Source organism: Rhinatrema bivittatum, chromosome 2 (assembly GCF_901001135.1).
Source record: "Rhinatrema bivittatum chromosome 2, aRhiBiv1.1, whole genome shotgun sequence".
In the NCBI taxonomy this organism is placed as follows: Eukaryota; Metazoa; Chordata; class Amphibia; order Gymnophiona; family Rhinatrematidae; genus Rhinatrema; species Rhinatrema bivittatum.
The window spans coordinates 636034132-636049795 of NC_042616.1; the positions used below are offsets into that span (position 1 = coordinate 636034132).

The 15664-nt window shown below is 39.8% G+C and overlaps 1 protein-coding gene across 1 annotated transcript in view; it reads left to right on the forward strand.

Moving 5' to 3' along the window:
- The window catches only part of LOC115085365 (lipoxygenase homology domain-containing protein 1), a 462471-nt gene that overhangs the window by 194717 nt on the left and 252090 nt on the right, over nucleotides 1-15664 (forward strand). The window contains exons 8-9 of the mRNA XM_029591284.1: nucleotides 3092-3170; nucleotides 7809-7884. Coding sequence (XP_029447144.1) covers nucleotides 3092-3170; nucleotides 7809-7884 — 155 coding nt within the window. The remainder of the gene's footprint in view (nucleotides 1-3091; nucleotides 3171-7808; nucleotides 7885-15664) is intronic.

Sequence of the window (15664 nt, forward strand, 5' to 3'; positions counted from 1 at the left end):
TGATGTGATACTTAATAAGAGAAATCGTTTTCTAAATTTCCCAAATAATTTGTATTTATTTAAGAAGACTTTACGAGTTTTTTTGATAGCAAATTCTTCAATTACAATTGAAAAGTCAATTGCTATATCACTATTCACATTTAATATAGCCAATCCATTTAGTCGTTCTTGTCCTATTGTCGATCGCAAATAGGATTTAATTAATTTTAGGACACTAAAGCTTCTTTCATTTGATGCCATCATTGCTGGAAGTGTCAAGAATATTATCAGTGCAATAAGGACATTTGGAAAAATATTAAATAACTTCAAACTCAATATTTGACCGTAAATTTTTTTTGGTTACATATCATCAATTTTAAAATTTACGTCAAACACTCTCTTAAGCAAAGCTATTTCATCGAGGAGTTTAACTGAAACTTGATTTGCATATTGGCTCACAAATCTGTTAACTTTTTGAAATAATTTGTCTTAACTCAAGTTCTTAAAGCCCCATAAAAAAATCAAAAAGGTTGCATATTTCTTTAACTACAGAAAATCGATGCTTAAGCCCATTGGGGGTAATTTTCAAAAGGAGTTACATGCGTAAATGTAGCTACTATTGTAGCAATTTTCAAAAGCCATTTACTCAAGTAAAGTGCACTTATGTGTGTAAATCCTATAGACAAGTCAATGGCATATATTGTAGCAATTTTCAAAAACCCACTTATTCAAGTAAAGTGAATTTACTCCAGTAAACCTGGTTTTTACTCGAGTAAATGCTTTTTAAAATCAGGCCCATTAAGTACAAAGTCTTTTATATAATGGAAGACATTCACCATAAAGTAATTTTCTGCATTTTGTTGAGTTGAATGTGTGGAACCACGTTGCAAATTAAAGTTAGTCAATATACCTATTTTACTTGACACTGTTCGGGTTTCTTGAAGTATTTCATCCCACTTGTCTCTAAGCTTCAGAAGATCTTCTTGTAATTGATTGATATTGTCTCTTTCTGCATCCAATGTTGCATCACGACATTCCAATAGTAGATTGTAAAGTGCTAACATGTATCATTGTTAGCAATTTAATCCAAATTGAAGCCATTAAAACACATTCAAAACTGTCCAGATACTTTTCAATATCACCAAGGTCAGCCTTACATTCTGCGTTAAGTTTGTAAGCTTGCTCACCTCTTTTACAGCATTTCTAATACTTCCCAAATGTCGAGCAATAAGTCGAACACAATCTATCCTCGCTGACCACCTCATTTTGGACATTTGATGGAGAGATACATGTTTTTTCAGTATTTCCCATCTTAGTGAACTAGAACTGAAGATATTATACATTTTTTGAATCATTCAAAATAATGTAATCGCTTCTTTATCTTTAAATGCCTCGGCACTATCTGCTCCAACTAAATTTAACGTATGGGTTGCACAACTTGAAAACAGGCAATTCTTATTTCTTTCTTTCACTTTAGCTTGAACACCATTGTACATGCCAGCCATATTGGCACCATTGTCATACGATTGACCTACATAGTCATCAAAGTTAAGGTCAAAACTACTGAGGACTTCAAAAATGTTTTCAGCAATTTCTTCACCAGTCTTTGTAGGGAAATCACAAAACATAATAAACCATTCTTCAATAGAAAAACTTGTATCTGTAACTTTAACATATCTCAAGATAAATGACAGCTGCTCTTGATGAGCATAGTCATATGTTCCATCCACAAAAATAGCAAAAATATTTTGCTGCTATAACTTCTTCTATAATTTTTTTTTTTAACAAAAGAGGCACAGATTTCAATAAATTTGTTTTGAATATGATGAGAGAGATAATGCACCTGAAGACGGGACAAGCTTGTGCAATAAGATCACTCAGTACCTAGTCGTACTTGCTCAAAAGCTCAACTAGGCCCAAAAAGTTACCATTAGTACTCTTTCCTATTCGTTTGGAAGATCCACATAATGCAAGTCATTTTTCAGCCAAAAAAATAAAAATATCTAAAATTCGACGAAAGATCTTCTTCCATTTTTCACTTTCTTTCTTTCTTAAGCTGATTAACAACAAAATTATTGATGGTAGAATTACATGTAACTGCTTTCATTACTTCCTTCCAAGTGATATAATTTCCTTTGGGGTAGATTTTTAAACCTACACACACGGCCTATATTTGTGCGCACTACCCGGCGAGCACAAATGTACACCCGATTTTATAACATGCACGTACAGTCGTGCACATGTTATAAAATCTGGGGTCAGTGCACGCAAGGGGGTGCACACTAGTGCACCTTGCATGTGCCGAATCCTAGGGGATGGCTTTCCTTTGGCCCCCCCATCTTCCCCTCCCTTCCCCTATCTAACCTGTCCCCCCGCCCTACCTAAATCCCCCCCACCTTTATTTTGTAAATTACGCCTGCCGCTGTGCCAGAGGCCTCGGTCCCGCCCCTTTCACAAAGCCCTGGGACATAACGCGCGTCCCGGGGCTTTGCATGCGTTGCCGGGCCTGTGCAAAATAGGCTCGGCATGCACAAGAGCGGTTACGAATGTAAATCCAGAGGATTTACGTGCATAACTCTTTTAAAATCCGCCCCTTTATGTATATTGGAATTTTCATGATTTGGTACAATGTCTTTCAATCTTCGCCATCCTTTTGCAATATCCCAACCTGGATGTTCAGCTAATGTGCTTACATTTGAAGAAACCTCTCTTTTTTTGAACAAAAAACAAGGAGCACAATACAAAGAAATATTTTCTTTATTCCAACACAGCCAATCTCTTAGATATTTTTCCCCATTCTTAAGGGTCACTGTAAAAAGTGTAACTGAAAAAGAATGATTATCCTTATTATGAACATTGGTTGGTATTTCAAAAGCTGGAACTTTCAGAAAACTTTCAGTGTGAAACTTGTTCCTCTTATCAGTCAATCCAATGTCACATTGTGATAATAAGCAACTTTCAGACTCCGTTTCATTATTTTTTTCCCTGTAGAAGGCTGTTCCAATTCGATTGTTTGATTTATTTCTTTATCAATTGCTTGTGAGGAACAGACATTGACTGGTGTGAAAAGTAATACAACCACATTAGTAAATTTAGATTTCATTTCTTGCAGACAGATTTCTTCCAACTTGAAGCTGTGCAACTTGGAAATTTGCATAAGATTGTTATAGGCCATGATGGACTTGAGGCAGGTAAGAAATACGTTAAAGTGCTGTCTACTATAACATTTGAAAACAATAATTCTGTAAAAATATGGTCGGCATTTGCTAAATACAGTATTCAGTAGGGATGTGCAGAGGGATGCCATACATTGCATTCGGGATACGTATTCGTCAGGGGGCAGATACATTGCATGCGTCCGTATGGCGTCCCGATACGGTTATACGTCGAATCCTATTTGTTACCTGGATAAAATAAAATTTACAACAACCCCCCGCCCTCCTGACCACCCCAAGACTTACCAAAACTCCCTGGTGGTCCAGCGGGGGTCCGGGATCACTCTCACACCCTTGGTACCAGTTCAAAATGGCGCCGATAGTCTTTGCCCTACTGTGTCACAGGGGCTACCGGTACCATTGGTCAGCCCCTGTCACATGGCCATCGGCGCCATCTTGTGCTCCTGCCATGTGACAGGGGCTGACCAATGGCACCGGTAGCCCCTGTGACATAGTAAGGGCAAGGCTATCGGCGCCATTTTGGTTCCTGGCACCCGACGGCACGAGTGCAGGAGATCGCTCCCGGACCCCCAGGGACTTTTGGCCAGCTTGGGGGGGCCTTCTTACCCCCACAAGACTTGCCAAAAGTCCAGCGGGTGTCTGGGAGCGACCTCCTGCACTCGGGCCATATTGCCAGTACTCAAAATGGCGCCGGTGCTAGCCTTTGCCCTCTCTATGTCACAGGGCCAACCCTCGGCCCCTGTGACATAGTGAGGGCAAAGGCTAGCGCCGGCGCCATTTTGAATACTGGCAATACGGTCCGAGTGCAGGAGGTTGCTCCCGGACCTCCGCTGGACTTTTGGCAAGTCTTGTGGGGGTCAGGAGGCCCCCCTCCAAGCTGGCCAAAAGTCCCTGGGGGTCCAGCAGTGGTCCGGGAGCAATCTCCTGCACTCGTGCCATTGGGTGCCAGGAACCAAAATGGCGCCGATAGCCTTGCCCTTACTATGTCACAGGGGCTACCGGTGCCATTGGACAGCTCCTGTCACATGGCAGGAGCACAAGATGGCGCTGATGGCCATGTGACAGGGGCTGACCAATGGCATCGGTAGCCCCTGTGACATAGTAGGCAAAGGCTATCGGCACCATTTTGAACTGGTACCAAGGGTGTAGAGTGCATGGTATGGGCTCCTGGACCCCCCGCTGGACCACCAGGGAGTTTTGGTAAGTCTTGGGGGGGGTATCAGGAGGGTGGGGGGGGGGGTTGTTTAAATTGGTGGCCGAATAATTCGGCGAAAATTCATTGTATCCGTGGGGAATCGCGATAAGTTTCGCTTCCCCACGAATACAACGAATATTGGCACATCCGTTGCGGATTGCCAATACGTAGGGACCGAATGCACACCCCTAGTATTCAGGCGAAATATTCTCAATATATTGCCTCCTTCTCGATCTGTATGCATACTTCTAAGATCATACTAGCGATTTAACTCATGATGTGAATCCGTAAATATTATGAATGCTCACAAAATAAAATACCATAGACCTTAAAGCAGTGCTTCTCAACCAAGGGCTCATCTAGCCAGTCAGGTTTGCAGGATGCCCATAATGAATATGCATGAGATAGATTTGCATATAATGGAAACAGTGCATGCAGATCTATCTCATGCAGATTCATTGTGGACATCCAGAAAACCAGACTGATTAAGTGTGTCCTGAGGACTCAGCTGAGAAATACTGTGGTTTGATCCACTCTTAATATTTTTCTAAATACCAGAATTGTAGATATTTGGGAAACAACTGGCAAGTAAGGAAAATATGTGTCATTGTCTGAAAAAAAAAAATATGAAGGGGTAATTTTGTAACATCAATAGCCATTGAATACGTGCATAATTTACACCGATTATCAAAGCAGATTTGTAAGGAAGTCTGCTTTGGAAATTATCCCAGCAAATCGACCTACACAATTACACCTGCTAAAACGAAAACAAAAATGTTTTGGAAAAATTTACATGCATACTTTATAAAATCCAGAAGTATGTGCAAACCCCTCACCAACTCTACCCCCAGGAACACACATCCACTCAGTCTGGGTAAATGTACACACAAACAGGACATGCACACATAAGTTCACCCACATAGGTGGTCAATTTTGTTTTACCCATGGAAATGCTTTTGCAAATTACTCTCTCTGAGGTCACAGTAGGAAGAGCCACCATAAGAATTGCATTAACATCCTTTACTCTGCACACAGATCTGCCTGCAAACATAAATTCATTCAAATGCCTAAGACCTTTTATTCACCTCCCAGAATCTTCAGAACCAAAAACATTTACCCTTACTTGTGGCTGATGTACTGTAATTCTGGCAAGAAGGCAATATGCAGCCCTAGATTTCTGCACAGGCCTAGTAAATTCCAAGGGTTAGATCATGTTGCAACTGATTTGGGTTGCAGCACTTTATTTATTGCCAGCCTTGTAGATAGTTACATGGCCTGTTGGGGGAAACAGAGTTTTCCAACCCTGGTGGGCAATGCAAGGCTAGAAGCTCGCCCACCGACTCTTCAACTTTCATTGCATGGTGCGGGCTGGAAAACACAGGCTGGGTCACCACTAGGAAACAGGGAGAGACAGCCTTAGCAATGTCTAAGGGCAACAAAATCCTAAATTCATCACTGCACATTTGTGTAGTTCTTATTATAATTTATGGGGATTTTTAAACCATGTAAATGTTCATTTCAGTTTTCACAAACAGTAGCAGTTCTACATCATTATTGTACTTTCTCTAGGCAAAAAGGAAGTCTTTATTTTCTTTTTCCAGATTAACTGTTTTTTTGTGACCTTGTTAAATTTAATACACGTGGATTGAAATAAATGTAATATCCTTGATGTATTCATCTGTTAGGTGCTGTCATCCTTCTTGGTTAGCATCACATCAAGCAGCTGTATGAAAGTATCTTGGTCACTACATGAACCACAAATTGTGAAACAATCAAAATCACACATCCTTACAAAAGGTGTATCTAAAACATTTCTCCAGCAGGATTTAAATTTGGCAAATACAACTTGCCTCTTTCTCTTCACATTCTGCTAGTTTACAAATATTTTCTTGGCTTCTCTATCTACTATCCACATTTGAGGAAAGTTCTGTTCGCAAGACATCCTGGCCAAGAAATAGGAGACAAATTGCAAGAAAGTTATCTTGGCGAAATGAGACCCACTGGTACCTCCAATGCACTTCTATGCCAAACATTATTCAGGCCTTCACAACTTTCTTTGGTCCTCTCTGGTGATGACTAGCTACTTGCAAAGGATGCAGAATAAGTTAGTCTGAGAAGGCACACAATAAGGGGGGGGGGGGGGGTGGTGCAGAAGAAATTAGAATCCAGATGATGAGGTGAATAAAGGATGGAACAGGTGCAAGGGATAGTGATTGATTTATTGATAAGGGGTCCTAGACCTCTTCTCAGCCACAACTCCTGATCCTCTGCCCAAAGTCTTGTAGCTAACTGGTTAGGAGCATACGAGCTAGGGAACAGTTGTAGACCTGAAAAAAAGAGAAAAGGTAAATGCAACCACTTCCTGACATACTTATAGCACAGCTCTGAAGCATTCTGCCTCCTAGGAGACATAACTAGATAGACGATACTATGACTTCACTGACACTGATTGTGTGCAAATGTTCGACTGGCACTGTGTGTGAAGGCCACATGTTGGAATTACCTGCTAATCATCATTTTTTTTGGTATGTCTCCAAAATGTATATCATAAATTTTGCTCATGCTAGCCAAATGAACCTTGCACAAATGATTAAAGTGTGTCTCATTTAAATACTAAGCTGTCATAAAGAAATTATTCAACTTATTGGTCCTGGTGAGCCTGGAAATGTTTCTCACATTTCCTCTTAGGATTCCAGTGCCATAGCTAGCATATGGCCAATATGGCCTCAGCCATAGGCACCAGTGCGGTGCTAAGCCTCTGAATACCACATGTAGTTATCCAGGGCATGGGGGGGGGGGGGGGGGGGCTTGTGGTACAGGAGAAGCACACTCATGGCTTTCCCCATTGGTTTCCATTTTTACCCATGGGGGACGAAAGGTGGCATCAACAGCAGCCACGAAATGTAGGGATGAACAAACATGAGTTGGAAGAAGTGGTGGCTTAGTCCTAAGTCCTTCTATTTACCCCCTTGCCTCAATGCTGCTTCTCCCCCTTCTGAGCATTTCAATAGTTTTCTGTTTGAGCCATGTAAGCCTCCATAGGAACAGAGTCCAGCGTGGGTCAGATAAAAGATCATTGAACTACATGGGAGGGGAAGAAGCAGTGCCAGAGGCTGGAAGATCTGCAGAGTGATGCTAGTGCTAGAGTCCATAATGCACAGGTGAAGGAGAAAAAGCACAAATTCTTAGAGATGATGGGAGAATGGGGTCTCAGGGCAAGTGGTAAGGGTTGCTTAATAGAGAAGAAGGAAAAGAGGAGGAGGTGCCTAATGGGGAAGGGAGGAGCGAAAGGGGCTACCTGATGGCAGAAGAGCAGGAAAGGATTGGGGGTGCCTGATGAGGGAAGAAGAATACAAATAACTCACAGCACTGCATGCATGATGGATAGTATAAAAATGATCCCTTCATTTCTCTTTCATAGTTATTGACATTTCTGTGTTTTTTATTATTATTTCTAGGCAATGGTTGGTTCCTGGAGAAGGTTGTAATAAAGGATCCCATAAAAGATGTGGAATATACTTTTCTGTGTCATAGGTTTGTTCTTTCTTGCTTATATATGCCTAAGAATATGTTTTTTTATAGTATTCCTTTTTCAGAATGAAATCCTCAGGATTACCTGTTATATACAGTTTGGTGGTTGGACATTCAGATGAGATGATCAAAATTAGGATTCCAGGAAGACAACGTTTATAATAAGGATGTACCTTCATATGAAATAAATAAGAAATCTGAAGCATATCAGGCTTATTCATTATGGTTCATTGAAAATGAAAACAAATGTTGAGAGCCCCCAAAAATCACAAAAATATTCATGGGGCAAGTAAAAGTGCAGGGGACTTTTGCTGCTCAAGGCAAGCTAGTAGCTATTGATGTCATAGTGACCCTAGACCAGGGGTGGCCAACTCCAGTCCTCAAGAGCCACAAACAGGCCTTAATTTCAGGCTATCCACAATAATTATGCATGAGATAGATTTGCATGCAAAGGAGGCAATACATGCAAATCTTTCTCATGTAAATTCATTGTAGATATCCTGAAAACTTGGCCTGTTTGTGGCACTCCAGGACTGGAGTTCGCCATCACTGCCCTAGACTAACTAGAGCAAGGTCAAGTACTATGAAGAAGCAGGATCTAAAAAGGTCAAGCATTTTTTAACCAGCCTATCCCAGCTGGCATCTGCATGGATTGATGTTAACATCATCATTTTTATCAGAAAAAAAAGGAACTTTGAGCAAGTACCATTTTAGTTTACTTGTCTTTAAGCTGTAGGGTAGGGAAGCTTTGTTTTTCTAGCTCTGAGAGCAGAAGAAAGATTTGTTTGTTTTATTTATTTAATTTATATTCCACTTTTTGGCAAAAAGAGTGATAAAAAAGGACTAGGAAAAGTTAAAACTGAGGTGGGCTCTAGCTCTTCTGTTTTGTAATAAAAAATCTTCTGTTTGTTTTCTGTTCTGTTCAGTTATATACAGTAAACCACAAAAACCTCATTGCAATCATTAAAACTGATTACCCACAATAAGTAACTCACAAAACCTTGTTTCTTATAAGAAGGAAAATACCTCAGAAAATAGCATTGTGACTAAGTACTGTGAACCCATACATTCTTGATAATCATAGGTAAAAACCTAAGTCCTTTACCAATAATTATTTTACAGTTTTATATGCATGTAAAACATCACTACATATAACTTGTTCCAATGCACAACTGGCGCAAACATCCAAATTCATCCCCAATTGCACATTACAGATCTACCCTTAGTAAGTATAGATCCAAGATCAATTCATCTAAATGAGACTAAATGAGACTTTTACTCTGCGAAAATACATAAATTCCAATTTAATCCCAAGATTTTGTTTTCTTACGTCTCTGAATTGATCAAAACCAATACACACACCTCCCCTCCCCAAGGAAACGTATATAGTAAAGCTAATGAATTTGCTATCTTCTTTAAAGAAAAAATCTGTAAGCTAATTAGCAATTTAGCCAGCTCCACTCTGCAACAGATTTCTTTGCTCACCACCCCAAACTTGAAAAGGTCCGTTTTCGATAATGTCTCATCCTTAGAAACTGTAAACTTACTAAAAAAAGATGAATCCCGTCTCTCACCCGCTTGACCCCATATCGATAAAAACTCTTCAGTGTGTCCCAGGTATCATAGCGAGTTCTCTATCTGGTATCATCAGCACTTCATTGAATGAAGGCAAATTTCCAGACTTATTAAAGTGCACTGTAGTTAAACCAATTTTAAAGAAAGTACAGTCAGAATCAGACAATCTGTCTAATTTTCAACCTTACACTTCCTTTTTTATCAAAATTAATAGAAAAGGTGGTCAAGAATTGATGGATTATCTGGATTGTAACCACCTACTTTATCCTTTTCAATTTGGTTTCCGTAAATTTTTTAACACAGAAACATTGCTTGTTTCTCTCTCCGACGTTATGTTAAGAGGCCTAGATAATGGGATATCGTATCTGCCGATTTTTCTAGACATATCGGCTTCTGATACTATCAATCATGACTTAATGATAAACAGACTTGAAGAAATTGGCATAGTAGACACTACACTTTTATCGTTTAAATCTTATCTTTCTTTTTTTTTAATTTATATTTTATTTGATGCAATAAAATATAAATTTTAAAAAATCTTATCTTTCTAACAGAGCATATAAAGTTAAATTAGGCTCTGCCGAATCTGATTTAATTAATCTTAGTATTGGAGTTCCCCAGGGCTCGTCCTTATCTCTGACCCTTTTCAATATTTACGTCTCCACTCTGTAAATTCTTGGCTGGCTTAGGACTTGTACATTTTATTTATGCAGATGATGTGCAGATTCTACTTCCAACAGACGTTTCCATTGAAAACCCTTTGAAACTCTGGAATATATACTTTAAATCCATTCAACAATTATTGACACAGATGTTTTTATCTCTAAACCACTCCATTCATTACAAAATACACATTCCATTATTTTTTACGAAGTAACAGATTTAGGCCTGGATTTTCTAAAATCACAACCTTAGAGAATCCGGCGGTAACGGGGGCCGGGGGAGCAAAGTGGGGGGCGGGCCTGCGAAAGCTGGCAGCGATCACACCTCCGTGGTGCTATTGCTGCCGGCTTTCGCACCCAATAGCGCCTTCATGAAAGGTGGTGCTATTGAGCGCGCTACTGGCAGCAAAAAGGGTTCTTACCTTTTCGCCGCCAGCGATGTTTCCACCACGTCCACCCCAATGATGGCCCGACTCCTCCTCTTCCGGGGCCGACTCCGCCCAGATCTAACTATCGCACATGAAAAGGGACTTTTCGCATGGGAAAAGTCCTTTTTCGCATGCAATACACTATGAAAATGACCCCCTTAGGCATCATTTTAGATAGCTAATCTAATTTTAAGAAGTCCATAAAAACCATAGTAAAAGAGGGATTTTACAAATTACAGATTCTAAAAAAAAACAAACCTTTATTACACACCAATGATTTCAGAACAGTCCTTCAGGCTCTTCTATTTTCCAAATTAATGATTGTAATCCCCTGCTATTAGGCCTCCAAAATGAAAAAATGCCAAAGAAAAGAACAACCTAAAGTTTGTCCTCCTAGCCCACTCTTTCCTGTTTCTGTGCCTTGTAGTGTTAGTCTGCCATTGTAACTGTGCTGCCTGCTCCTGGCCCTCTCATGGTGCCTTAGAGAACTTCTGCAACTGCGGATAACATCTTGCCCCTTCACAATATTTGGGAGTGATTTTATTTTGTTTATGTGGTTATTATTATTGAATGCATTGCTTTATCAATTGCATTGTAACATGCTTCGAGCATCAAGGATGGTGAGGCATGAAATAATAATACAATTATTATTATTATTATTATCATTATTAATAAAGATGTAGCAAAAAGTACAAAAGTACAATGTGCATCAATTTTTAGGCAACTGAAAATTCACTTATGTGGATTAAGGCAATCTATCCACATAATTTCTTACTTTATGCACATAGATCCTGACTATGAGGGGCCTATGTACCAAGCATTTTTCCCATAGACACAAAATGGGAAAATCTCTTAAGTACATCTGACCCAAGCCTTGGAAAATTTACCATTAAGAAACTTCTTTGTGTGCATACTCTCAAACCCTCTAGAATATCTTTCATATGGGCCGATACAGTAGCCCGGGTTTGGCCACGTGTTTTCGACACGCTAGTTTTACCCATTATACAGTAAGGGGTAATAGTGCGTCAAAAACGCGTGGCCAACCCCCCCCCCCCCCCGAAACTAATATCGTCTGCAACATGCAAATGCATGTTGATGGCCTTATTATGTATTCCTGCGTGATCCAGAAAGCAAAATGTGCAGCGAAACCGCACATTTTACTTTCAAAAATTAACGCCTGCCCAAAGACTGGCGTTAATTTCTGCCGGCGCCGGGGAAGTGTACAGAAAAGCAGAAAAAAATGCTTTTCTGTACACCCTCCAACTTAATATCATAGCGATATTAAGTTGGAGGCCCCAAAATTTAAAAAAAATTAAAAATTAAGAAAAAAAATTTGAAATTGGCCCATGGCCTGTGGGTCGGAAGATGGACGCTCAATTATGCTGGCGTCAGCAGGTTTGAGAACCGACGCCGGCAAAATTGAGCGTCGGCTGTCAAACCCGCTGACAGCCACCGCTCCTGTCAAAAAGGAGGCACTAGGGATGTGCTAAAAACTCACCTGAGCTAAAAAACTCACCTGAGCTAAAAAATTCTAACTTATCCCTATCAATTAAAAAGCAGAATGAAAATACAATCAAAAAACAAACTTTGAAATGTCTGTATGCTAATGCCAGAAGTCTAAGAAGTAAGATGGGAGAATTAGAATGTATAGCAGTGAATGATGACATAGACTTAATTGGCATCTCAGAGACATGGTGGAAAGAGGATAACCAATGGGACAGTGCTATTCCGGGGTACAAATTATATCGCAATGACAGAGAGGAGCACCCGGGAGGAGGTGTGGTGCTTTATGTCCGGGATGGCATAGAGTCCAACAGGATAAACCTCCTGCATGAGACTAAATACAAAATTGAATCTTTATGGGTAGAAATCCCTTGTGTGTTGGGGAAGACTATAGTGCTAGGGGTATACTACCGTCCACCTGGTCAAGATGGTGAGACAGACAGTGAAATGGTAAGAGAAATTAGGGAAGCTAACCAAATTGGTAGTGCAGTAATAATGGGAGACTTCAATTACCCCAATATTGACTGGGTAAATGTATCATCGGGACATGCTAGAGAGATAACGTTCCTGGATGGAATAAATGATAGCTTTATGGAGCAATTGGTTCCTGAACGAGAGAGGGAGCAATTTTAGATCTAATTCTCAGTGGAGCACAGGACTTGGTGAGAGAGGTAACAGTGGTGGGGCCGCTTGGCAATAGTGATCATAATATGATCACATTTGATTTAATGACTGGAAGAGGAACACTGTGCAAATCCAAGGCTCTCGTGCTAAACTTTCAAAAGGGAAACTTTGATAAAATGAGAAAAATGAGAAAAACTGAAAGCAGCAGCTACAAAAGTAAAAAATGTCCAAGAGGCGTGGTCATTGTTAAAAAATACCATTCTAGAAGCACAGTCTAGATGTATTCCACACATTAAGAAAGGTGGAAAGAAGGCAAAACTATTACCGGCATGGTTAAAAGGGGAGGTGAAAGAAGCTATTTTAGCCAAAAGATCTTCATTCAAAAATTGGAAGAAGGAACCAACAGAAGAAAATAGGATAAAGCATAAACGTTGGCAAGTTAAATGTAAGACATTAATAAGATAGGCTAAGAGAGAATTTGAAAAGAAGTTGGCTGTAGAGGCAAAAACTCACAGTAAAACCTTTTTTTAAATATATCTGAAGCAGAAAGCCTATGAGGGAGTCAGTTGGACCGTTAGATGATCGAGGGGTTAAAGGGGCACTTAGAGAAGATAGGGCCATCACGGAAAGATTAAATGATTTCTTTGCTTCGGTGTTTACTGAAGAGGATGTTGAGGAGGTACCCGTAATGGAGAAGGTTTTCATGGGTAATGATTCAGATGGACTGAATAAAATCATGGTGAACCTAGAAGATGTGGTAGGCCTGATTGACAAACTGAAGAGTAGTAAATCACCTGGACCGGATGGTATACACCCCAGAGTTCTGAAGGAACTAAAAAAATGAAATTTCAGACCTATTAGTAAAAATGTGTAACCTATCATTAAAATCATCCATTGTACCTGAAGACTAGAGGATAGCAATTGTAACCCCAATATTTAAAAAGGGCTCCAGGGGCGATCCGGGAAACTACAGACCGGTTAGCCTGACTTCAGTGCCAGGAAAAATAGTGGAAAGTGTTCTAAACATCAAAATTACAGAACATATAGAAAGACATGGTTTAATGGAACAAAGTCAGCATGGCTTTACCCAAGGCAAGTCTTGCCTCACAAATCTGCTTCACTTTTTTGAAAGAGTTAATAAACATGTGGATAAAGGTGAACCGGTAGATGTAGTATACTTGGATTTTCAGAAAGCGTTTGAAAAAGTTCCTCATGAGAGGCTTCTAGGAAAAGTAAAAAGTCATGGTATAGGTGGCGATGTCCTTTCATGGATTGCAAACTGGCTAAAAGACAGGAAACAGAGAGTAGGATTAAATGGACAATTTTCTCAGTGGAAGGGAGTGGACAGTGGAGTGCCTCAGGGATCTGTATTGGGACCCTTTCTTTTCAATATATTTTAAATGATCTGGAAAGAAATACGATGAGTAAGATAATCAAATTTGCAGATGACACAAAATTGTTCATAGTAGTTAAATCACAAGCAGATTGTGATAAATTGCAGGAAGACCTTGTGAGACTGGAAAATTGGGCATCCAAATGGCAGATGAAATTTAATGTGGATAAGTGCAAGGTGATGCATATAGGGAAAAATAACCCATGCTATAATTACACAATGTTGGGTTCCTTATTAGGTGCTACAACCCAAGAAAGAGATCTAGGCGTCATAGTGGATAACACATTGAAATCGTCCATTCAGTGTGCTGTGGCAGTCAAAAAAGCAAACAGAATGCTGGGTATTATTATAAAGGGAATGGTGAATAAAACGGAAAATGTCATAATGCCTCTGTATCGCTCCATGGTGAGACTGCACCTTGAATACTGTGTACAATTCTGTTCGCCGCATCTCAAAAAATATATAATTGCAATGGAGAAGGTACAGAGAAGGGCTACGAAAATGATAAGGGGAATGGAACAGCTCCCCTATGAGGAAAGACTAAAGAGGTTAGGACTTTTCAGCTTGGAGAAGAGACGGCTGAGGGGGAATACGATAGAGATGTTTAAAATTATGAGAGGTCTAGAACGGGTAGATGTGAATCGGTTATTTACTCTTTCGGATAATAGAAAGACTAGGGGGCACTCCATGAAGTTAGCATGGGGCACATTTAAAACTAATCGGAGAAAGTTCTTTTTTACTCAATGCACAATTAAACTCTGGAATTTGTTGCCAGAGGATGTGGTTAGTGCAGTTAGTATAGCTGTGTTTAAAAAAGGATTGGATAAGGATTGCTATTAAGTTCACTTAGAGAATAGCCACTGCCATTAGCAATGGTAACTTGGAATAGACTTAGTTTTTGGGTACTTGCTAGGTTCCTATGGCCTGGATTTGCCACTGTTGGAAACAGGATGCTGGGCTTGATGGACCCTTGGTCTGACCCAGTATGGCATTTTCTTATGTTCTTATGTAATGTCCCTAGCGCCTCCTTTAACACAGGCCCTAATTTGCATAGGCCACCCTCCTGAATCGCGCGCCCAGGAGAGTGGCCTGTGCGTGCACTGGTAGAGCGGGCGCTCGCCGACTCTCCCGTGCGTGTTTCTGTATCGGCCTGACAATCGGTCAGTAGAAACCTATGTCTTGTTATACCAGAAAAGGACTCTAATGTAAAAAAAAAATATTTTTCAAAATAATAATTGTATTTCTTCCATTTAAAAAATAAGCTTTCATTATGTATCAGTTGTTTTGTTGATCTAAATATTATCATAGTCATAATAAAATGATTAAACAAAGTGTGGGCTAAGTCTTCCCATGATACTTTTTTGTAGGGAAGGATGTGAATGAGCAAACATCCTTTTTTGCTGAATGTTTTCTTGCATTCTTAATATATTCCTGAAAAACACATAACTCATAATTAGACTGACAATTGGGCTAGTGGATTTCTTCTCAGATATATTTCCTACTAAGTTTAGCATATTGATTTTTCATTTCATGATTCTCCCTTTCTGGAAACATTAGTGATCTGCATGCAATTTTTTTTTTTCTGTTGTCTGATCTGG